Source organism: Orussus abietinus, unplaced genomic scaffold (assembly GCF_000612105.2).
Source record: "Orussus abietinus isolate OABI.00-Male unplaced genomic scaffold, Oabi_2.0 scaffold13, whole genome shotgun sequence".
Lineage (NCBI taxonomy): Eukaryota > Metazoa > Arthropoda > Insecta > Hymenoptera > Orussidae > Orussus > Orussus abietinus.
Genome location: NW_019394887.1, coordinates 1,309,095 through 1,333,101, shown reverse-complemented (window position 1 = coordinate 1,333,101; position 24,007 = coordinate 1,309,095). Strand labels below are relative to the sequence as shown.

At 46.9% G+C, this 24,007-nt stretch overlaps 2 protein-coding genes across 6 annotated transcripts; both read left to right on the top strand.

The window, feature by feature from the left end:
* The first annotated feature begins 1,572 nt into the window (after nucleotides 1-1,572).
* LOC105698281 (insulin receptor substrate 1-B) lies at nucleotides 1,573-11,951 on the top strand. 4 transcript variants are annotated; one of them, XM_012422387.2, is made up of 11 exons: nucleotides 1,573-1,991; nucleotides 2,081-3,188; nucleotides 3,270-3,415; nucleotides 3,575-3,863; nucleotides 4,392-4,508; nucleotides 5,890-6,222; nucleotides 7,715-8,130; nucleotides 8,221-8,642; nucleotides 8,740-9,154; nucleotides 9,274-9,517; nucleotides 9,587-11,951. In XM_012422387.2, exons 2-11 carry the CDS (start codon nucleotides 2,804-2,806, stop codon nucleotides 10,597-10,599), a joined length of 3,780 nt encoding a protein of 1,259 aa, XP_012277810.1. In that variant the 5' UTR covers nucleotides 1,573-1,991; nucleotides 2,081-2,803; the 3' UTR covers nucleotides 10,600-11,951. The 4 variants fall into 4 exon arrangements, with proteins under 4 accessions (XP_012277810.1, XP_012277817.1, XP_012277826.1 ...); XM_012422394.2 differs by lacking the exon at nucleotides 4,392-4,508; XM_012422403.2 differs by lacking the exon at nucleotides 5,890-6,222.
* A 1,829-nt stretch (nucleotides 11,952-13,780) lies between these two features.
* LOC105697172 (muscle M-line assembly protein unc-89) lies at nucleotides 13,781-23,975 on the top strand. Of its 2 annotated transcripts, none has more exons than XM_012420267.1 (7): nucleotides 13,781-13,889; nucleotides 18,027-18,319; nucleotides 20,883-20,950; nucleotides 21,481-21,721; nucleotides 22,127-22,249; nucleotides 22,362-22,644; nucleotides 22,741-23,975. In XM_012420267.1, the coding sequence occupies exons 2-7, from the start codon at nucleotides 18,108-18,110 to the stop codon at nucleotides 23,629-23,631; spliced, it is 1,818 nt and encodes a 605-aa protein (XP_012275690.1). In that variant the 5' UTR covers nucleotides 13,781-13,889; nucleotides 18,027-18,107; the 3' UTR covers nucleotides 23,632-23,975. The 2 variants fall into 2 exon arrangements, with proteins under 2 accessions (XP_012275690.1, XP_012275681.1); XM_012420258.1 differs by having other exon boundaries at nucleotides 20,883-21,001.
* The last annotated feature ends 32 nt before the right edge of the window (nucleotides 23,976-24,007 follow it).

Here is a 24,007-nt window from a genome sequence, read left to right as displayed (position 1 = left end):
TCCATTTTTAAATCAGGGGAAGTCGAAGGGCCGGTATAATTCCAATTAATGTGAAAGTATCGCATCGCGCGTCCGACTCCGGTTTAAATCCATGGAAATCCAAGGGTCGGGATAATTCTAACGAATGAACAGCATCGTGTATCCATTACTGAGATCCAGTCGCCGAGGATGTTTCCTGCCCCCTCTTCGCCCTGAAAAAAAAAAAAAAAAAAAAGAGAGAGAAAGAGAGAGATGGATACACTTCTAAGAGGTGTTTTCAATACAGCCGTGATTAAAAAAAAAAAAAAAAAAGAAAATGAAGTAAAAGTGAGAGAGAGGCATGGGGTCCAGCGAGTCGGATTTGAGTTTGAGAAATAGAAAATCCGAAGGAAAGTAGCGACGTTCCCGGGTGATGAGCCTCGTAGAGGACTGCCTTAAGAGGGATCATTGACCGCGACCGGACCGGAGGAAACTCCTTCTGAACGCGCTTTCCCCGACCCGCGACCGATCTGAACGAGTTACGTCTTACGTTAACGTTGCCAAGCCGAGACACGTCATTCTACATAGCCCGCGGCCCGTGGTTTCGAGTAATTGCTCGCTTTTTTTTTCACGAAATCGAGACGCGAGTGCTAGATTTCACAACGCGCTTTCCGCGAACCTCCGCGATATTACACGATCTTGCGCACGTATCTACGTATTATGTCATACTCCACGGCTGAACGCGTCTCAAATTTAGACACTAATTTGCCCATCTATTGTTCGCACTCCTCGGATGTGAATTTGGCGTGTCGTCATCGGGTCTGGATGCGGCGGAGAAGTTCGCTTTCCCAACGTATGTTTTAACGTATATTTCATGCCCATGTGTTTTATTATTCGATGTGTTGGTCAATTTATTTATGCACTTACCGTCCACGGGTAATGCAGTTACGTAGAAGTGGCAAAGTTAACGGAGGAAACTCGATTGGTAAAAGTTTGAACGGTGATGCGTTCCTCGATTGTTTCTCGTTACCGTTGGTAGGTTATTCAAACTTTCTAAACAAAGCTTCTCCAGAAGACGGTTAACCGGATATATCTCTACAATAAATTCGAGAATGGATAATTTCTATATATATGTTAAAGTAGTTATCTTTACCATGAGTCGCCATCCTCAAACATCTGACTATCCACTGCCATACCAGCCGACTCCATGTTAATCCCCAAACGTTCAAAACATTGAAAAACAAAGTCATTGATAGTCAATATTTCCAAGCGTCGTCATTTTGGATAATACGAGTCATGGCAATAACCTAAGATCGTTAATTTCTTTTCATAATTCTGTTAACAAGATTTAAAAAACGTTTAAATTGGCCACGCGCCATTAACGGGCGTCGCTCTGGTGGCGCCATCCGTCGGGCGGCGGGCGAATCACCTACCGCGCTACCTCCCACGAAAGCACTCTCCTATATACGCCGCCCCTCCAGCGTCGACGTATACTCGCAGGCGGGCGTATATGGCACATCGTGTGCCGTCGTATCGAGTGACGAATACGAGTCGCCGCCATTCGCGCGGTCGGCGGCGCATGCGCAGACCTTGTTTACAACTGCGGAGCTTAACCGTACACACGCATGACCTTTCCAAGATGGACACGAACGCCTATTTTATTGCCTAGCGTGCGCGCTCGCGAGACTCGTGTCGTCCGAAACGCGTCGTCCTGTGGTGTCCAGCCCTGAAGGACGAGATTCCTTCGGGAAGGATTGCTCGAACGAGCGGGAGGAAGGCCGAAGAGGAGCTCGCGTTTAGCCCCAGACGCCGAGGGACGCCCTGGGGCGCCTTAGGGCGCCTCGCCTCGCCTCGCGTCCGCCCGAAAAGGTCCAGCAACCTCGAGAGGTCTCACCGGGTCCCGTTCTCCGCCTTTCCGACGTCCCGAAGGCGCGATCGCACCAGGGAACCCTCGTTCTCGACGGATTCGCTGCTGGCCACTTCCTGGGGCACGCAGGCGACGTCCACCTGCCGCGCCAACGACTCGCTTGCAGGTAAGAACCTGAAGCGTTGTCAGAAAATTTCGTCCTCTCGGATGGAATTTTTATATTACGTGTATAGAAAACGTATCTCTCCTCGGTAGGTCTGTTTACGTCCTGAGGAAACTCGAGGCCGCGCGGGAAACGGGATCTGGATGAAGTAGAGAGACCGTCGAGGGATTCCGAGAGGTCTCGACTGCTGTTGAATCGATGCCTGATTTTTGGAAAGTGGATCGTCGAGTCGAGAAAGAAACTTGGCTGGAGAGCAGAGATTTTTAACCTGTTTACTCGGGGTTATCGGACTGTGTATTTAAAAAACATACCTGTCCTTGACACGTGTCTGTTTACGTCCGAAGGTGATCGAAAGCGAGCGTGGAATGGATTGTGCCGGGGTTTGTTGATCGTAGATGGATGGGAGAGTTTTACAGTTGCCTCTGGGTGCTTTTATTGACATTGTCAAGCGTTACTTGCCGCATGAAGAAGTACTGCCAATGCGGTTGCCTTATTTCTGAATTAACTCTTACTACGGATGCGAGATCGGCCTTCGAAAAGTGGATGGAAAAGGATGCGATAGGATAAATCAGGGAATTATAGCGTAGAGGTAACTCAAGAGAAAATGGGACACTTTACTCGCCCGTGGGAGCGAAGAGGAAACTGTAAGAGTAACCGACTGTCCTAAGTCGTGGGAAGCCAATTTTTAAATTCGAGACGCTTGTCTCTCGAACTGGACGACTTTGTCCAGAGAGTGCCGCACTTCCGGTGCTCTGTGTCACTTTTTACCAGTTGTAATCTAAAACGTTACAACGGGTTTCCTAACAACACCGGCGATGTCTTCGAGCAGGAGTCCGGTTTCTCCCTCGGGAGGACCCGTGGTTCGTAGCGGACACCTCCGGAAACTAAAGACTTTGAAAAAGAAATATTTCGTTCTCCGGGGTGAAGGCCCCGGTTATCCAGCTTGCTTGGAGTATTACGACAGCAAGAAGAAGTTCGAAAACAAGCAACCCCCCAAGAGAAGCGTTTCGCTGCATAGCTGCTTCAACATCAACAAGCGCAGCGATACAAAATACAAGCATGTCATAGCTCTCTACACGAAGGACGAAAGCCTCTGTTTGATTCTTGACAATGAGAAGGATCTGGACGAATGGTTGAACGCTATGCTCCTTTTACAGAGTGGAGACGTTCCTGATGGCGAACAACCACGTCCCACTTTTGGTAAACACTTTATCCTTTAACACGAAAATATCCTTTCGGTGTGACGTATATTCTAACCGTTGTGTGCAATTTAATTCTCAGAGCATGTCTGGCAAGTCACGATGCAGAAGAAGGGACTCGGAGAGCGCAAGAACATCCACGGTCCGTACAGACTCTGTCTCACCGATCGAACCCTGAGTCTTGTCAAGATCGGAGCAAAGGACAACGCAGACTCCATCGAATTCTCTGTGAGTTTATGACATCGGTTATAATTATTACCACATGGAAATTAAGTAAAATTATATGAGACTTTAAGAAAAACGCTTATCTCTTGTGGATAAAAATATTTAATTTCCGTTCGAGGGTTGATCCACAGACAACGCATAAATCGTCCTTCCTTTCCTCAGCTGATCTGCATAAGACGTTGCGGCTACATGGACCGGATATTCTACATGGAAGTCGGACGCTCGGCAGTCACCGGCGGCGGAGAGTTCTGGATGGAGGCGGAGGACAATAACATCGCCCACAACATGCACGCCGCCATCCTAAACGCCATGAGTAATTCGAACAGCAGCAAGGACGAGGTCGGTCCGCGACAGAGGATGCGCAGCTCGTCGGCAAACGAGGCGAGCAAGCCCATATCCGTCCTTCAGCGTCGACACACCGGCCAGAAGGTCCATGGATTTTCCCCTCTAGGTAAGAGTCGGCGCTTCCCCGCGTCCGATGTACCCCTGAGTGTAGAGCCAATCGCTGAAAAAGAAATCTTGGTCGCGAGGACATATCCTAGCCGACACCGAGCTCGTAGTCAGTCCGGCTTGCGAACAGGACTCGGTGGTCGCTCGTCGTCGGGTTCGACAAATCCTTCGAAGTATCTCCTCCGAGTGCCACCAAAAATCGGTATCTTAGAGGTGCACTCGGACCACTCGATATTTCTCGCACTCTTCCCTCGCCCTGGAGAGGGCCTTTCAAGAGGCTCGATAGAGTCCCGCGCCAAATGCATATATATGTCCGTACAAGTGTCGCCAAAATCGATGATTAGAGGTGCACTGAGATTACTCGATACTTCTCGCCCGCTCCCCTCGCTCTGGGGAGTGCGACATCTTGTCAAGAAGCTCGGTAGAGTTTCGCGCCAAGTGCATATATGTCTTATTATTAGTGCGAAGCGTTACAAGCATAGGCGCGACACGGTCATAGAGTAACACACGTGGGTTACGGGGTTTACAGAGGAACGGAGGAGCCACAAGGAGCAGGCGGACCCGTTGCGGGAGCAGAACGTCACTGCCTCTGCCCCTTCACAGAGTACTCGATCACAGAGTACACCCTCTTCCGATTCACTCACGGGTCTGTTTTCTCTCACAATAGTCATACACTTCTCTCTCTGTCTCTGTCCTCTTTCTTTCTTTCTGTTGTCTCTTCTCTGTATCGCGCTGTCCGGTTCCTCTTCGTCACCCTCGCTACTTTCCTCTTAAGAAGGAGTTCTCCGATGCCCTCCTCTCGCTCTTTTATGGGTCGCTTCGATCCCTCAAACCCCTTCGAGATCGATATTAAATTAATTGTACGTGATATTGGACAAAATATTTCTCTGATGAATTTTTTTTTTTTTTTCCCAATGCAAAGTTGATAACAGTCGCTGCTTTATGTAAGAATTATTTTCCCGCAAATAATTGCAAAGGGTGCAATGGTTGTATACGGTTAAATATAATTGATCTGTATTTTCAATGTTCATCGATCTCGAATGGATCATTTGCATTGTCTCCTTGGTATTGACCTATGCTCCTCCGCGACGTCCTGCCTGGGTAATGTATCTTTTTTTTTTATATATATATGTATAATTTAGCGGTCAATTGTCGCATGTCGCTTCGGAGCATATCTCAATATGGAAGTATGGGAAAATCCGAAAGCTATTTCATAACGCTGGGCCCACCTTGGTCGCGGGTGTTCATGTGTATATACGATCATGCAATCCGAAAGGGGAATTCTAAGGTCCGTGCCTCGCTTTTAGCGTTAAGGTGGGGTGAAAGTGCCGAGGTTTCGTCTTATAACACTTTTCTCCTAACTGGGTGCACCGAATCGTCGGAAAATTTGCCACGTGGACGTGGAGGCCCTAAGGAAGGTCCCTTCACTCATGAAATTCCACATTTTACAAATGAATTCCCCAGGACAATTGTATACATCTCATGGGTGTTCGGACCATTATTAGTACCCTCACGTCGACGTCAGATTTCAAACTATCTGAGAAACATTAAATTCAGAGAAAAGTTTTAGAAACAAGACCACTTTCATACCGCCTTAAAGTTCCCCAGGGTCCGTTCTCATGGTTTATTGTAAACTTGCGATAATGCGACACAGCTCTATCACGTTGAAAAGTAGATTTGACATTTCGCTCTTAAATACGTGTATTTAGAAACAACTGTGTTACTTAACGCGCCATGGGAACGGGCCCTAAGGCTTCTCACAGCTACCAGGAGGCCCGATGGGTCCATCCTGAGAGTAAAAAACGTCGAAATTTACTTTCACTCCGGCCTAGTCCATCGCGGGCATTCCTCGACGAGTCGTGGAAACTAATGAAAATGGGACCAGGAATGCTCCGTGGCAGCATTATTATTTTTATTTTGATTTTATTTTTTTTCTCCACGATTCGTCGAGATGGCTTCGGGAGGTTATCCTCGATGGACTCGGCTGGCTCTGGGACAGTTAGAGAGGGCTGGTATGTGGTTTACAGTTGTCGCCGGTACCGCCGGAAGCGGCGCTCCTGGTGCTGGCCAAATTGGAGGCCCCTTCTCCTCGCCCAAAGTCGCCAACGGTGCGAATAGACGTCGCCACTCGGTAGCCAGTCATCCCCATTCCGCAAATTATTCCCAATCCGCTCATCTCACCACAAGTACAACTACAACAACAACTACAACTACAACTACAACTACAACATCGACCACCACCGCCACCGCAACAACCACAACCACAACCGCTACAATATCCCATCAGAGAACCCTGTCGCTGCCCCTAGCGGCTGTTGTTATCGGTCAATCGCAATCTTCCAAAAGATCGGTTTTACGCTGTATGTATTTTCGTTCCATCACGCATAATCGTTTTCAAATTGTCCGGGATTTGTGCGAGGGCGATGTAACCGAGAATGGCCACGGTTGTTTAAAAATTCCCTGTTGGGTTTTAGAGAACTCCAGGAGGATTTATTTTTCATGTAACTATTACAACGGTGTTTATTCAATTTTCAGGGGTTTTTCTTAAATGTTATTGTGTACCGTTCGGCAGAGAAATTGGACCCCGTTGATTTGTCATTACTGCTTTTGCAGTGATTTTTTTTTTATTTCTCTAGTTTGCGACGATACTTTTATCTCGAGTGTATTAAGGAAACATCCAGTTCTCGTAAATTCCCAGGGAATTTAATAATCGGTTATATTCTCGTTCTCGGTTATATTATCCGGGTAATATGACGCACTAAATACTCTAATCACGCCTCGATCTATCTCTGTCGCTCATACCTCCACCTTCGCTCTCACCCTCTTTGTCTGACCGATTTTTTTCTGGCTCCCATGGGCCGATTGTTAATTACTTTTCCTCTTTGTTCTCACTTCTTTAATCTTTATTCCTATTGTTACTTTCATCTTTCTATTCGCATCTCGCTCTTCCCTTATTTTTAATACACTCTTCGGTTTCGTTCCTCCCCGTTTGTTATTGTATTGGCTTCGTCCGACGATGGCGGTACTTTTCTTTCTAGCGGGAGTTGCTCTGCCTCGAATTGCCGAATTTTGGGATTGCCTGCCCTCTCGATTGTCCTAAGGAAGCTTGCATGTCGCGGTGGGGACGAGCCACGGGGAAGATGCCGGAAATTTCGACTCTCGAGGGTTGGATACTCGACGAAAGGGTCTCCCCCGGGTTATTTATCCGTAATTCTTGGTTTTCTTTTCGTTTCCGGCCTGGCCGAGGCCTCCTGGATGGACGTTGCTTGCTTTCGAGCCATGCGCCACCCGATTGCAGTTCGAAATGCACCGATCGCACCCACCTCAGGAATTCCCGCGCGAATTCCTGGGCCTGATCGCGACATTTCTCCGTAACTCCGGTTCCCCGACCTTCTCTGGACGTGAACAAATTCAGAGGTTCGATTTCGACTCGAAAGACGCGTTCCTAGGCGGAGAAATCCCGAAAATCGTCGTCGCGATGCGCCGCCATCTTGCCGCGTAAGAACACCAAGAACCCCGTCTCGCTCCTCCACCTTGCACGTTCCGTTTCGTTCCTCGATTTTCGATTTTCGATCGGACAACGAGTATGCGCGTCCGTCCAGAGTGTCAGGCCTCAGCTTTCTCTCGGCAGCTTCCTGCGCTCTTCCTCGTCGACGCGCCTTCTCCTGGTCGACGACGCCTACCTGGTCGAATCACAGCGCGGGGGCCGCTGTGATCGCAAGAATAACCGCAATAACCGTAACCGGGATCGCGATCTGTACTAACCTCTTGCTATGCCGGGAGGATCGGAGCGTGCTTACTTTCCCCCAGGGGACGACGTCGTGCCCGAATAACCTTCTGCTGGTCTTCCAGGTACGAGTGGGCGAGACAGGTGCGACAGTTTGCCGTCCAGGGCGCGCACCAGCAGCAGCAGCGAGGGCCACCCCACGGTGGCCGTCCTGGCACACCCCAGGGCGCCTCACCTGGTGCCCCACGTACCCAGGCCGCACTCCATGTACGGTCGAGGTCTCTCCTACTCGCCCCCGGTTTCCTCCATGCCCATCAGTCCCGCTTCCGGCGCCTGCTCCACCGACTCTGCAGGATCCTCTCTCTCCATGGACGACGCCGCCACCGATGGCAACCTCGAAGAGGGGCCTGCCTCAAGATACGGACACTCCCTCACCCCCGATGAACCCGTCATCCTGGAGGAGAACGGCGACGACTACTCATCCTGGGACGTCGCTCAGCACAAGCACTCCCCCAACTTCAAGTCGCACTCTCCCTCCCAGGTAACTGTCTCTCCTTCCTGGAGGAGATTTACCTGAATTAGACGTGGAGGATCGGTCGAACCCGAAGAGCTAAATTACCCGATTTTCCAGCAAAACTCCTACGTGGACATGTACAGTCCCTGCGGCTCGAGTCCAGGTCGCGGAGGCGCCTACATGCCCATGAGCCCTGCCACGACGGCTCACTCGCACTCCAGGGCCTCCTCCTTGGTCGAGGAGACCAACACCTTGCCGGATGGGTACGTGCCCATGGGCCCCGTAGGAGACGACGGATACGTCGACATGGACCCCGCCAACCCTCACAACGGCCACTTCCCGGACGACATGTCGCAGCACGACGGTAGCAGCTGCTCGGTCACTTCCGGGACCCCCAGCACGGATCTTCGGTTCTCGGAGTACCACCTGGACAAGGTCACCAGCTTCCTACCTCCTGGGGAGGACCTGCAGGCCAGGCCCACCAGAGCCTATTCCGTGGGCTCCAGGCCGGAGCCGGCGAACAGACACAGGAAAAACAGGTCCGTTGGAGACTGCTTTAAGTTTGGACACCTGTGACATTTCATTTTTTAATAAAAAGTCTCGGTGTGGGCAAATCTAACGACCCCTTCTTTTCAGATTGGACATCAGTCAACCGGAGGCCAGCAGGGTGCGCGCCTTCTCCGTAGGCAGTCGCTCTAAGAGGCCGGAAATGGGTCGACTGGCCAACGTGGTGACCGCCCCACTTCCGGCAGGCTCGGAGAGCTCCAACTCGAAGTCCAACTCGGCGCCGCTGCTGTCCAGCTCCTGGGGCCACAACTCCGGGTGTTCCGGGGCTTCCGAGCGCATGGAGGACCTCATGGAGCTCGACTTCACCAGGCCGACCGTTCCCACGACCGTGTCGTCGCCGCCCTCGTACTCGCAGTCGCAGTCGCAATCGCAATCGCAGTCGTACCCCACTGCCACCGACACAAGTTCCTACGTCGACATGTCCCCAGGACAACCGCCGGTATCCAGCATCGCTCCCTACGTCGACATGAGCGGCATGAACAAGGTCATCATTTCTTGCAGAATGAAAAAAAAAAAATAGTCGCTAATTGTTCTTAAGTTTACTTAAGGGAAATTAGGTTAAGATATTACTCGTACTTATTTATACTATGCTCGTCTGCGCAGACCAATCGAAACAACAACAACAATAACACCAGCACTGCCAACCACAACCACAACCACGTTCACGTGTCCTCGTCTGCATCCGGACTCAAGCCGGTGATCACGACGTTGAAGCCCGTCGAGGAAGCCGAAGGGCCGTACATGAGGATGGACGGCGCTCTGGAGGATTGGCCTAGGACCGGGACGAGTCCCAAACAAGTTCCCTCTCCGCTTCAGGATGACTATATGCAGATGAATGGACCTCCGGGTAAGATGAATAATAATTTATTTATTTATCTTGGTACGGCCTATATCGTAACGACGAGACGCGTTCCAGGAGGCACGAGAACGGCGCCAGTGGACCTTCCTCAGCCCAGACGTCCTCCGGATGGCTACGTCGAGATGTCTTTCAAGACGCGTCTCCCATTGGAGCAGGACTACATAAACATGAACATGGGTCCGGGTTCTCGAAGCCATCGAAGGACCCGGGGCAACACCCGGAAGGAGAAGTCGCGTTCCCAGCCTATCGCCATCCAGGCTGGGAACAAACCCACCAAGACGCCATGTTTCCTCCCCCTGAATGGCAGTCCGACCTCGGAAAGCCTGGCCAGCACCCCGGCATCCCCTCCTAGAGCGACCCCGACAGGATCCTCGGCAACGATCTTTCCATTCTCCCTGAACAGCCCCCAGTCTCCGGTGAAGCCATTCGCGGCGCGCGAGGACCCCGCGAAGAGCTTCCCCAAGGACGTCGAAGTCTCCCCCGAGGGCGACTACGCCGTGATGGGAGGCGAAGCGACCTCCACGGGGAAGCCCTCGGCATCCGGTGATCCCCAGGTCGCCGCAAGCTCCCCTTCGAGGAGGAACAACGAGGAGCTGCCTGTAACGACCTCTAAACTCGAAGAGACGCCGCCGAAGACCTCCACGAGCGAACCCCTCGCTTCCAGGGACCAGGATCATCCTCTGGGACCGTTGACGAAGAGGCTGTCCGATTTGTCGGTCTCTAAGCTCCCGAAGCTGGTCACCGCGTCGCCCACCACGAGTCCGACGCCCTCCGGGTTCAAGCCCGTGCAGCAGGGTAAGCCCTCGTCACCGAAAGTCCCCAGCGAGGATACTCCCACCCCGACTCCCACTCCCACTCCCACTCCGACGCCTACACCCACCCCGACGCCTACTCCGAGTCCTCTGAACTGTGAAGGGTATGAAAAGCTGCAACCTGGGGCGACTATCCTGCATTATGCTAGTTTGGATCTCCCGGAGGTCGGAGGCGCTCCTCCCGTATCGCCGACTCCTCTTCAGGAAGGATTCTGCTATGCGGAGATTGACTTCGCGAAACTCAAGCAACAGAATTGAGATGGGGACCCTGAAGACGGAGAGTGGGAGGTGGAGGTCGTGGAGCAGGCTCTTTGAAGCCTAACTCAAGCAACTGAATCGAGATGGGGATGCTGGAGGTGGAGGTCATACAGGAGGCTCTTTGAAGATTGTCTTGCCCCAGGATCCGCTGCGTGGATGAGACACCTTGAAGACTCTGGGAGGATCATGGCTTGAGATTTTGCATTTCGAGGAAGACTATGTGGTTCTCGGCCAGTCATCTAAAATCCAGGATCCTCGACCTCAACTTCAAGGCCACTGTTCCTGACTATCGGAAAGTCTCATTGCGGCTTCGAATGGATCTCGGACTTCACTCTCTCAGCCTGTATCAGAACACATGAAATCGACGGAACGTGCCGAAGCCCACCACGATGTCCGATTGTCTACTAACTACGAGGAAGATGAAATTACAAGACTTCGGGAATGAAGAAGACATAATCGAGGCAATCAAGACCAGGACAGCAAGATTCAGCCTAATCAACAAGGATTCCATGCAGTATCAGAGTGGGATTCTCATGAAATTGACTCCGAAAAAGTCCCTAGTGATCGAGACGGAAATTCCAACATGGCGTCGCTGGTGCGCTTCTCTCGATCACCTCGGTTTTGAAAACACTCAGGGCGCGAATTTCAAATGTCGGCACTGCTTTTCATGCGTCCGATAATTTCGAACGGTTCCTCTTAATCATGTTCAATCACTATCTCGTTGGTTTTGTGTTCACTTTCGTGCATTTTAAGGTCGTAAAGGGATAATGTTGCGTGGGTTCTGTAGAGATGTGTAAGGTCAATCGTGCGGGAAGATCATCTTCGACAAAATGTTGGAACTTTGGATTCGACGTTGTCGGAATTTGGAGCGACCTAGAGTCGCCTGTAAATAGCCAGTCTTCGAATCGTCCTAATTTCCTTCTCCTTTTTTTTTGTTTTTGTTTCTCTTTTCCTTACTTTGCTTTTCCTTACGTGGGGATTCGCTCTCGCGTAAGCTCGGTAGAACTTCCTTTTTTATCCGCTCCGCGCGGAGGGGCGCTGCTCTCGCGTTTCCCGTGATTGGGCAGAACTCGGAAGAATCAGAATGCCGGGACAGGGGAAACGCCCAATCACCGAGAGGTATATAAATATATAAATATATACATACGTATGCGTTATGCCGCGCTTTTTCGTATAAATTATAAAACCGCCTGGATACCTTTCACTCGAATTTGACTATACATATATACATACGAGAACCTTTTAACTATAAGTAATTATATAAATATATAAATATATATATATATAATGCATATATGAAGTATGATGATAGTAACGATAATGATTAATAACAATAAACGTATAGTATAAAATACAGCGTTCTTCGGATTTTTGCAGTAGCGATCCTCTTAGGACATTTTTAAAGGATGTGCTCTAAATGTTTTAAGCTGCGATGAAAATTAATAAGATCTTTCCAGAGAATTCCATAGAATGGCGAACGTGCGCCGCCATCTTGGATTTCCTTTTCGTGCTTAAAAAAGGGGCCGTAGGGTCTTTTATACGTTTTCAATTGTGTGTACTGTTTTCAAGTGGCAGAAATTTCAAGACACGCGAATCACCCGGTATATTACACGGCAAGGCGTGAATGCGTAAACGCGTCATAAGTGACAACATCGAGCTCGCATCCTTTCGCAGTTCGCGGCCAACTTTCGTTCCTCAAATAGCGTTATCGTCCAGTTTGAGAAATTTCGCGTGGGCCCGCGCGAAGGCCGAATGGCGAGCTCTCAAATGGGTCTTCCTGCATTTAAATTTGCATACCGGATCGTCATAATGCGCGATACGTGTCACTCGGCCGTGGTGGTCTCAATTTCTGCTGCTCTTACATAACAATTAAGTACGTTTCGCAGGATCGGACCGACAAAGTTCCAGAAAGTTCCGAAATTTTAATCCCAAATTTATAAAACGACTAGCCACCTACATGAAGATGCACTAAACATTCATGTATACCTTTTTTTTTCTTTCGCGGGTTTCCTCATTTTTGCCCAGCACTGGACAATTGATTAAACTCGTCGAGGTCGGTCTTGGGAAATGGGTCGGCGAGTTGATTCGCGCATCGTCATATTTCCAACTTAACCCGGCTGTCACGCATACGTTAAACGGGGAATAACAAATAATATTGCATTTAACATCAGCTTATGTTAAAATCACCCTAGATAAACGAGAAACGGCCAGAAATACGGGCAATTCTTCGAGGCGGCAACGATGAGCGTGGCGGCCATCTTGGATTCGTCGATGACCTGTTCGACAAAAAAATTTCAAACGACTTTACGAGATTTCGCGAATGGCAATTAGTGTAAAATTACCAGAATTCGAAGCGTTGCACCTTAGACTAGTATAATTTAACTGGATACGCGGGATCACGGGGATTTTTTTAGCGAAAATCATTCGGCAAACGCGACCCCAGTTCCGATTCAAAATGGCCGCCACGCTCCATGTCATGTGACGCGCACCACTGAACGATACACTCGTACCACTAATGTATACAAGATTTTTTATTAATCCACGTTAAAATAGGCCTTGTGGTGACCTTAAGATCAATAGAATCTCTCCGCCATTCGAGAAGGTTACGTCGTGCACGCGAATTTAGCATAACGTTCGCCGAATCGATCACGAAATCCAAGGTTACCTGCCTTCAATCGAGGCCTCAGTCTCGAGAGGAGTGCAACTCGTATCGAGTCCATCAAAACTAAGCTTTCATCTTTTACCTCTGGAAGGAGAACGCGTCATTGTGCACCTTGTTCTTACCGTTAGAAATTAGAATGATTAGGACCAGTTAGACAGTCTTGCGCGGACGAGGTGTTCGACGAGGCTCTTTATATTATTTAAGTCTGACTCTTTGAATTAGGGAAATATCTTAAAGGTTCATTGAAAATTTTTCCTTCTCAGGGTACATCCTTATATATCCCTGATTTCCCCTGGGTTGATCGAACGGAAAGGTCGCGGCCCGCGACCTCGAGGACTCCGCCGCTTTCCGTTGGATCGGTAACCGCGAGTCACAGGGGAATTATAATTATCGGTGACGCGCCAAAGTCGCGGAGCGCAGGGGAGGGCGAGTTCCTTGGTCCCGCCAAGGCGTGGGCGCAGGAGGGTGCGCGGTCGAGGGAGGGGGAAGAGGGGGCGTCCCACCGGCGAAGACGAACGCCGCTCAGTTGGTCGCGCGACTCCGGTCAGTTCGGATCGTTCGTGCGCTCTCACGGCTTCTCATTTCGCCCAAGGACCGCCGGCGCCCTCGGAAGCACGTCATCTCTTCGGTAAAAAAGAACCCCAGTGTTACATTCTTGTCTAACGGGACTTCTGCCTCCTAAAAAGGCAAACACGCCGCGAGGTTAAGAATGACGCGACGAAAAACCGGAACTTATTTATTCACGCGGCGAGTTCGCCGAGTTAAGCGACGGCGAGCCCGGCCGACTCTGGGACGGGTGAACGTCGGAAATCGATCTTATAATCGCCCCAGGATATATATACATTCCATGATTCCACGGGTTTAGTGCCAAAGTGACAACGATTTATATACATCTAATACGATGGTGCAAAGTGAAGGCCAGGAATTACATAATGTATATAATTAAATCCACAGGATTTATATTTCGGAAGTCGGGAAGAGGTTAGGTCGCGCGCCGAGAGTTTTGAATGTTTGCCGGTGCAGGTTTTTTTATTATGCAGTATGGTATTTATTTCGGAAGGTCAGAATGGTATTTATTTTCGAAGCCTGTGTTTAGTTTGACTTCTTTCTGCCTTATCTTTGGTTTTCTGGTTTTTTTAGATTTGTTAAGGAACTTTTTGGGGAGTAATCTCGAGGGGATCGGAACGCGTGCGAAATGGCTGCTGGCCGTTTATTCGATTCGTGCCAAGGTGACGACTAGCGGAACGAGTCCACGGTAGCGGGAAAAGAAATTGATCGTCACCCACGGAAATTCTAGGTGGTTTATCCCCGGTCTGCGACACCTCGATAAGCGCCATTTATGCGACCCGTAGGACGCATTTGCAGTTAATGGCACTCGCGCGTAGACATTGCAGACCACTTTGTACCGAGAGAACGGTCGTTGACTTTGTCGCTAATTTTTCCTAAGACCTCCAGAATAAGCATTGAACTTATAAGACCCTTCTGTAACACGTTAATTAACTCTAAGGATATGAAAATTAATTATTAACCAAAGAGACGCGACGCGTTTGCGGTTAATGGCCCTCGCGCGTAGACATTGCAGACCACTTGTACCGAGAGAACGGTCGTTGACTTTGTCACTAATTTTTCCTAAGACCTCCAGAATAAGCATTGAACTTATAGGACCCTTCTGTACCATGTTAATTAACTCTAAGGAGAAATTAAAATTAATTATTAACTAAAGAGACGCGACGCGTTTGCAGTTCGTATTGTTGAGTGTAGGCACGTATGAACGCTTTTTTACAGGGAGAACGGTCGTTCACTCGATGACTCATTTTTTTCTAAACTGCTCTAAAATGTACATTGAACTTAACGGACCGCTCTGTTACGTCAATCATTAACTACATAATAATTAATCTATAATTTCCCTCCTCTATGTAGATTCATCTCGCACCTGAGACTGCAGTCTGTGCGGCGTTCCGTTAATTTTCTATCTAACCATTAATTTAATATCTGAACTATTTTATTTGACGAAACGTCTCCATTATCTCACCCATTAGTCGTTAACCCGGTTAACTGGATTAACGTTATTTCCTATGTGAAGACCCCATTCATCGTCTCGCATTCGGGGACGCATCCCTAACATGTATCGGGCATAACTTGTGCATGGTTTTCAGATAACTGGAATCGTTATTGCATTCCACGTACAAGTTAAAGAGCCTCTTTTTACCCGCGCAATCACCCAGCCCTGACCGGCGCGACGAACGTTCGTCCCTGTAATAACCATTTAACGTTATATTTTCTTACTCGAGCCTTTTTGTTTTATTGTCGAGCGAGAATGGCCGAGGTTCCCTTTCGCGATTCGAAATCTCGCGGCGGCAAAAAGATTAGATCCGAAAATACACCTCGGCCGAAAGGAGCACTAGAAATTTTGGAAACTCGCCAGTTCCACGCGGTACAGTTTTATGAGACCCATCTATCCGCATTTCTACTCGACGTGTATGTTAAATATCATCTCTCGGTTGGATATGTTTAATATTTAATTAATTCTCATTTATATAATCGATAAAGAATTTCTTTCTCTCGAGCTTAGAGCTCGAAGAGACGCGTATGTGGAGGAGAGGGGTCGATATTTATTTTTCACCCTGGATTCGGGTTTTCGATCCCTCGATGCTCCACATATCGATATATCGGTATCATCTTCTCGATCGTGCTATGCGGCGAGATAGGAGCTCGCGAAAGTGGCTCTCGTCAACAAGCAGATTAGATAAAGGCCCGTTTACGCAACGCGAGTCTCTTCGAGCTGCAGATTATGTATCCTCGAGAGTAACCTCTACCTCGGCGAGATGCTCTCCTATGAGATCTCGAATTATCTCCGCGAGGCCCGTATTCATTTTCATTAAATCTCAAGCGGAATTATTTAGACTCGACTCGCAATCGAAACTAGACAATTCGAGCCAAAGTCTGGTCCTCCCATAAAATTATTCAAGGTGTCCTAATCTCGTATTTTCTTTCTTTATTTTATTTTATTTGTTTGTTTTTTTTTTTTTTAAGGTGCACGCACAGCACCGAGTTTCGCAGAGGCGGAACACGCGATCGAATCGATCCTAAGCTCGTTTCCTGGCCCGGATATCTCGACTAAATTTCCAAAAATAAATCCCAATGCCGTTGTAAGACAAGGGGGAAAACCTCGAGACAGAGGCGCTCGTTTTCCCTTCAGGAATAAATTCCACGTTTTTTTATCTCTTCATTTTTTCATTCCACCGAAGAATTTTTGGGATACCTTCTTCGTGATTTTTAATCCCAACCTCGTGCAATGGCGGTTCCCAGGGCTTATTAATCGTATCATCGAATTGAAAGGCCTTAAAAGGCCCATTAAGTCGCCTTTCAGGGAGGACCCACCAAAGGCGGCGTTTAATCGGATTGACCTTCAATTCAACTCGAATTCCTCTCTCGCAACGAAACCGAATTCCCGTAGGATATCTCTTGGACTATTCTTCGGCCCGAATTAGAATTCGGGATGTTTTCAAACTTCCGAGGAAATAGTTTCCTGTCGCCTCTTCGGACAAAGGAACGGATTCCTAAACGCTCCATGTAGCTTGCTATAAATATTTTTTCTTTCCCAGGGGGCGAAGGGAATAAGAAAGTAGGGGGTGAAAACCAAAATATTCCTCGGACGAAAAAGTGAAAAGATGAAAAAGTGAAAATATGAAAAAGTGAAAATGTGAAAAGTGAAAATGTGAAAATGTGAAAATGTGAAAATGTGAAAATGTGAAAATGTGAAAATGTGAAAAAGTGAAAAGATGAAAAAGTAGGGGGTGAAAACAAAAATATTCCTCGGACAAGGGGAATACTTTTGAGAACGCGCGTCAGACTTTGATCGAGTTGCATAATTCTAGAGATGAATAGAAAAATATTTTTCGGACGAGGGGAATATTTTTATAAGCGCATCACGGTCTACGACTAGGTTGCGTAATCCTAGAGAAGAACAATGTGCGCAACTCCCCGGTGGAAACGCAAGTAAGGGAATTGCGAGCAATGCGAGCCCGATGGACTAATTGATCTAATTGTTCGGCTGCAAGCCGAGCGATCGACCCGACCGACCTCGAGTCGTCGACGAAGTCGATCTTGAGTACGACATTACGCGATAAAAGCAACATTTAATCGATCCATAACACGAGACGCAAAAATATGAGCACGATTGAATTTCAAGTATTTAAGCGAATTTATTCGCTGGATAATGACAAAATAATATTAACGGGAGAAATTAAGCAGTAATATTCCTCGCGCAATCGTATTTGGCGCTAGACTCTACTGGGTTCCTTTTTTATTTCTTTCAATCGCGAACAGAGCGTTTCTTTCGAGAGTCGTCAGCGAACAAAGTCGAAATGTGAATCAGCCTGTACATTGACTTATCGTTCTCCAAATAACTGATAATGTTTCGGGAGTCATACACTAAATAAATAAATAAACATGGTTATCAATTCTAGGCAGATAGGAAAATGTTCTTGGTGCCAGCAGCTATTAGGGAAGATGAGTCTTCTCCCCTGGGTCGATAATCGCTAATCGATTATCTCGATCGAATGAATCCGATCGGACCTCTCCCTCGCAAACTTTCTCTTCGACCAGGGAATGAATATAAATAATAAATGCATATAAGTGTAGGAACTTTTTGCCAGTACTGCTTTGCTTTGAATAGTACCGAAAAGAAAAAAAATAAAATCAATGTCAATTATTACGAGGATGAAAACGTACATATAAGTGACGTTATAATTTCCTTCGGCAGGTCCTGCGCCCTGAGGACGAGGGGATGAAAGGCTCTCCACGGATCACGTGACCTGGGGGAAGGTGCGCATCTCCGAGGAAGATGTCGCGACTAAGGAAGCCCAGCATCTCCGTCTACGACTATCCGGAGCACCTGAACCCCTTCAAGGATGACGAAAAGGCTTCTAAGGATGCCCGGACGACTGTCAACGGCGACGCCAAATTGGCACCTGTTAAAGAACCCAAGTCGAAATTCTGGACCTTCGGGAGGAGTCGGAAGAAGAGGTCCAACAGCTTCTCCATAAAATCCACGTGGTTGGTTCGACATTTCTCACCTGCGAATACGAATGATAATAGATATTAAGGCGACAAGGTGGCGTCGAAGAGGTCTCCCTTATCATACTCTTCTCCTAACTGGATGTACAGAATCGTTTATAACTTTACACCGTGTACATGGAGGCGATAAGGAAGGTCGTGATACCCATGGGACTTCAATTATTCAAATATTTATTTATAGACATTTTTTTTTAATTTCTATGACAAACGAAATTTCATGGGTGTCAGGACCTTCCTTATGGCTTTCATATTCACGTTGTAAAGGTTGATACGAAGGTGAACATACAGGCGGGAGGGAAGATCCTGACACCCATGAAATTTCAAGTCTGACAATTTGATTATAGACCATCTTTTTTTTTTATATATAAACAATGAAGTTAGAGGGGTGTCGGGACCTTCCGCATGGCCTCTGTAACGATCGACCTCTCGAATGCCACTTTCACATCCCCATAAGGAAAGAATAATAGTTATTAGGGATGCTATAGTAGTAGGAGAATCGAATCGCATTGAACTTGAACCGCGTGCGGAATCGCGATCGCGGCCGGGCCTCGAAAGTGCGGTTGGCCCGCCTCCAGCCAGAAATAACTGACCTGGCCCAATCTAAATGAAATTTGCATACGACGGCCGAATCCAGGCTGGTACTTTCAAATTAATTATTCGCATTTATTATTATTATTTTTTTTAATTTAGAAGCATCGTTAAATAACAAAATAAAACGCAAGCGGAGAAGAGATCTTCAGATCGCATGTTAAGGCGGGACGAAAGTCTCGTATGTGCGACTTTTCTCCTATGTGGGTTTCCCTGATCGTTTGAAAATTTACTATGTGAATCTAGGGGATATTACGAAGGAGATATGTGTATTTTAATCAATGATCGTTAGAGGGGACGCGAGGGAAATATTTATTGCGAGGTGGAGGCGAAGTCGGGCTATTTTCGATGTCACTCGTCACCGATCTGTGTAATCTCTTCATACGTATCGATACCGCGTGTCCACACATCGGATAATCCTCCTCGCTGTTGTAAGACTCGTTTACGTATATATACAGAGACTTATTCGGAAATCGGAGGGAAATCTGAAAAATTGCGAAACCGGAGTCGCGACCGGGACCGAACAAAGTGCAAAATTCATCGCGCGGTGACTAATGCCGATTGAAAATCAATTTGGCTTGTTCTAAAGGGATTGTTAGAAAATCAATATTACCGGGTTGTTTCATAAATCCCCTTCGTAAAGATCCGCGAGAAGTACATCTCTCGCAAGAGGACGAACCGTGGGATTAATTAAAAATGTATTCCTATTCACTAGATATCACTTTTTTTTTCTTTCTTTTTCTTCCATTCTTTGAAACTATTATTATTATTATTATTATTTTTTTTTCTTGGAGGGGACATTTCAATTAACCTTGTTCTAATGGTAAGAAATAATTATCCTGGAATTTATTGGAGTGAAAATAGGAATTGATGGGAGACCGAAGTCTCTCGCTTTGTACTATAGAGGAAGCGGGTAGTTGTTTAAAAAAAAGAAAAAAAATGTATAAATGTGATAACAGATTTTTTCTGAGGGCTTGTGGAACAACCTAGTTATCGGCGAGGTCAATTTCAGTTTAATTGAAAAGTAAGACCGCATGTGCTGGGAAATGTCCCCCACATGTTGTATGCAAATGTCGGAGACCTCCAGCAGGAAGGTTCGCGCGATTAACGCGAGTAAAATCGACTTTAATTCGCCGACGACGGCTATTATTCGCCGGTCGTTATGGAAAGAACCTACTCTTGACATTGAAAGCGCATTAAGAGGGCCAGAAATTAAAAAACAAAAAAAAAATCAAACGGAAGCGTTTATGCAGATTTTCTGGACACTCGCGAAGAACGAATATAAGTAGGAAAATTAAATTAAGCGCTAGACTTTTTATTATAAATCATATGTTTCTTTGGGATTTTAATTATCATGGCGTTAAGGGATGTTGGGCTTTAATGAATTTTGAATAAATTATAAATTAGTTAGGGATGGGTGTTGCGCGTCCATTGAGCAATCACTCGTGAGATTTCTTTCCTCGCTGGTCAACCGGCGACGACCTTGAGACCTGGTGAATTTATTCACAGCTTCGCCGGCGAGAAACTCCACGCGTGTAATTATTCACGAATGCTCGAGTGGAAAAGCTGAGCAACAACCAGTGACGTACTCGCGATATGCATGGATATGACGATACCAGGCTTACGTTGGCCGCCGTGAATAGAATCGACTTCTTCCTTTTGAGTCGACCGACGTGACGCTAGAGTAAAAGAGAGAGAAAAAAAAAAGAAAAGCAGAAAAGAACAAAAGGCGAGTCAAGCACTGGATGTTTTATCGAATGCGTCCTTTTTCGCTAAAAAAAGACGCGTAGTTCTCGCTCTTTCTCGTATTTTCTTGGTTTCTTTGATTTTCGCTCTGGAAACGCTCGACTCGCGTTTTCCTATCGCGATTGCACGCCTTCTCGTGATCGAGCGGGCGTAATCTTATCACAGGCGTGTACACCGAATGTGAATCAACCGTTGTGCATTTCCTCAGGAGCGGACTCTTCGGGAAACGAAAGGAAATCTCGGAAATCCCGGAACGGACGACCGCCATTACCACGGGTACGTACGGTCTCGGCCAATCGGCGTCCGCCATTCGTCAAGGTCCCACCAGTAAGCTTCCAAATGCACTTTCATATCAGCACGGAATATATTAAACTAGTTTATCGTTATCTTTCGCGTGATAAATATTTCTTAGACGAATTCCCTTGGGTCTTTCCATAAATCTGTAAAAACCGAAAAATCTATCCTTCGCGACGAAATGAATGACGTATTAATTAACTTATTTAATTCCCTTAAATTCCATTTCATGGAACAGTAAATAAATATATATCATAGTAAATATATATATTGGCTATACAAATTAAAGAATTAAAAATTTTCTCAAGCGAGGAGTTAAAAGCTACTTAGACGTCGAGAAGTCGCAACGAAGAATGTATTAACAATTGATATTGCTTAACTTCGCTTATTGTTTTTTTTTTTTTTTTTCTAAATACAAACGCGAGCTTATGGAACGACCCAATGGAATTGTAGTTGGATACAACGGATATAGAAATTTTGACGAGAAGTATATGTATGGTTATTAATTTTAGTCTCTTCGGCGTACAAGACCGAGCGACCCGTCGCTCCTCCTCGAGTATCCAGAGACCAGCAGGAATTCGACGAAGCCCTCGGGACTCTGGTCAGAAGGAGGAAATACACCCTGGACAATTCTTCGAGATACGGTTCGAGTTTGACCGTAAATGGCGACCCTGCCAGATTGTACGATGGCACTCCTCAAGATACCACGACGTCCATCATGGGCGATCTCACCCCGAAGGCACCTGCAAGACGGTATAGAGATTAGGGATATTTTTTAGTAATAATCCCCCCCAAACACGGTTACACAACAATAATATAACCGTTACATAACGCTTGTAACATGACATTAATATATGTAATGAGTAACATTCGGTATATATCATGTTATTCCAGTGTTATGTAACTGTAACATGGCGTGCTTGGTGGGTACTTATTCTACCAGTAATTAAATTTAATTTCTCAACGGCTCGATTAAACGGTAATTGAGTCATATATATACATTTTTTTTTTTTTAATAACCGTTATTTCGGTAATTATTCTCTTAATTGAATTTTACCGTTTTGCTAGTTGCTATTCACGTCGCATTTAGGACGCAGATTATTATAAGAATGCTGAGCCTGGTTTTTACATTATGTAACGAGTCTTGTCGTTTTTCAGGTTCGGCCAGGTGAGCCCGAGACCAAAAGACAAGATACCTCCGCTGGACTTTGAAGACAAAGTGCATAGAGAAAATGGAGCGATCGAGGAAAGGAACTCAGAACTCACTCCAGTGCCACCGAAGTAGATATTTATCTCTTCTTTATCCATAATTACCCTTATAAGCTATTGTATAATTCGAAAATCTCTTTTGCACGTTGCATTTGTTTAAGGTTAACGATCGATTGTTTCGCAGGAGGAACAGTCAGAGGTCTTCGTTGAGACTGAACGTCACCTTGGATTCTGAAGAGGATTTTCCTGAGAGAGCCTCCAGGTCCAATGATGTATCCCTTAGGGATGAAAACGAGAACGTCGCGGATGATTATGTCTTCAAAAGGTTCAGCCAAGATGCGGTGAGAAGGTCGAATTTATCTATCAACAGCTGTATCTCCGTGTCCAGCACTGTAAGTGCGTATGGGAGGAAGAAACGCAGAGCTCCTCAACCTCCTCGTCGGGTCGAACAATTGGAAACTCCACGGGTACCTTTTGTTTCATACATAACCTCGAATGTTACATCCTCGTTTCTTTGTAATGTGCGTATGTTTTTTTTTTTAACGTTTCGCTGCGAAATACAGGAGAACGAGGTACGCGTGCTGGACGTCTCCGGAGATTCGAAGTCCCTGGATGTAGGAGACATCGCGAGGGTGACGGAAAACATCGACGAGATGACGAAGAAGAGCCTAGAAGCTGGCGAAGGGTCTTCGAGTACACCAACCAAAGAAGAAGAGACTTCCCAAAAAGATGAGCAGCAGGACTCGGGGGAAACACATAACCCTGAAGTCGAGGACTCGAAATCTCCACCAGGTGAAAATCCAGAAACCTTAACGATCGATCTAGAAGAGAATCTGCAAGACATCGTACATGAAGATGTCCCAAGTGGCAAGTCTTCACCGACAGAAGTCGAGGAAGTGGAGCTGCGAAAGGTCGAGGAGGAAAATCTGGAGATAATCGAGGAATCTATTCAGGCTGTCGATGAGGTTTCCCTTCGAAAAAGAGGTTCTTCGGGTGCTTTGTCAAGAAGCGACAGCTTCTCCGTGAAGGAGGAGATCGAGAAGATAGAGAAGCAGATCAAAGCTCTCGAGGCGAGGAGTCCGAGTGAAGAGAACTCCTCGGAGGAGATCTCTGGGACCAGACTCAGCATCCAGGCTAATCGAAGGAGCTTCTTCAAGAACATGATGGACGACAAGGAGATCAAGGTCGAGATGAAGGAGGTCCCTCGTAGCAGCAACGATGTCGAAGTTGTTAGACTCCCGGAACCTCCGATTCCTGTCGAAGCTTCCCTGGAACCCGTCAAGGTTATCGAGTTGCATATTTCAGAGCCCATCAGAAGGAGGCCAGAAATACTTGAAGATGTCAACCCTGTTCCGAAGCCTCGTAGGAACAGTGCCCAAAATTCACTTAGGAGTTCCTCGAGACGAGGCTCGGCCGAGACTGTTCAGGTAGATAAAAGAGGAAGTTCGTTCTAAGGGATACAAAATTTCGTTTCGATTATCATGCAGAGTAAAGACATCGAACCAACAGTGAGATTTACGCCAAGTGCAATTATTTACGGGAGACTTACGATATTAAATTTTATAGTCCTGTTTCTGAGCATGGTTCGATGAACATTCAAGCTCTTACGGTGTGCTTCGAAGTGATATATTGCATATCGATGTGTAACAATATTTCTTTATACGTAGGATTACGATCCTCAGTGGATGTCTTGTGACCGATGGGTGCTTCTTTACGAGCGTCGTTGTACCACGTGTACCTAGCATTTTCATTATTTATTGATAGGAAATAAATCGATCTAAGGAGTCTCGAAGGAAAATGTCTGATCGTCTCTTTGAGCTTAACCCACTG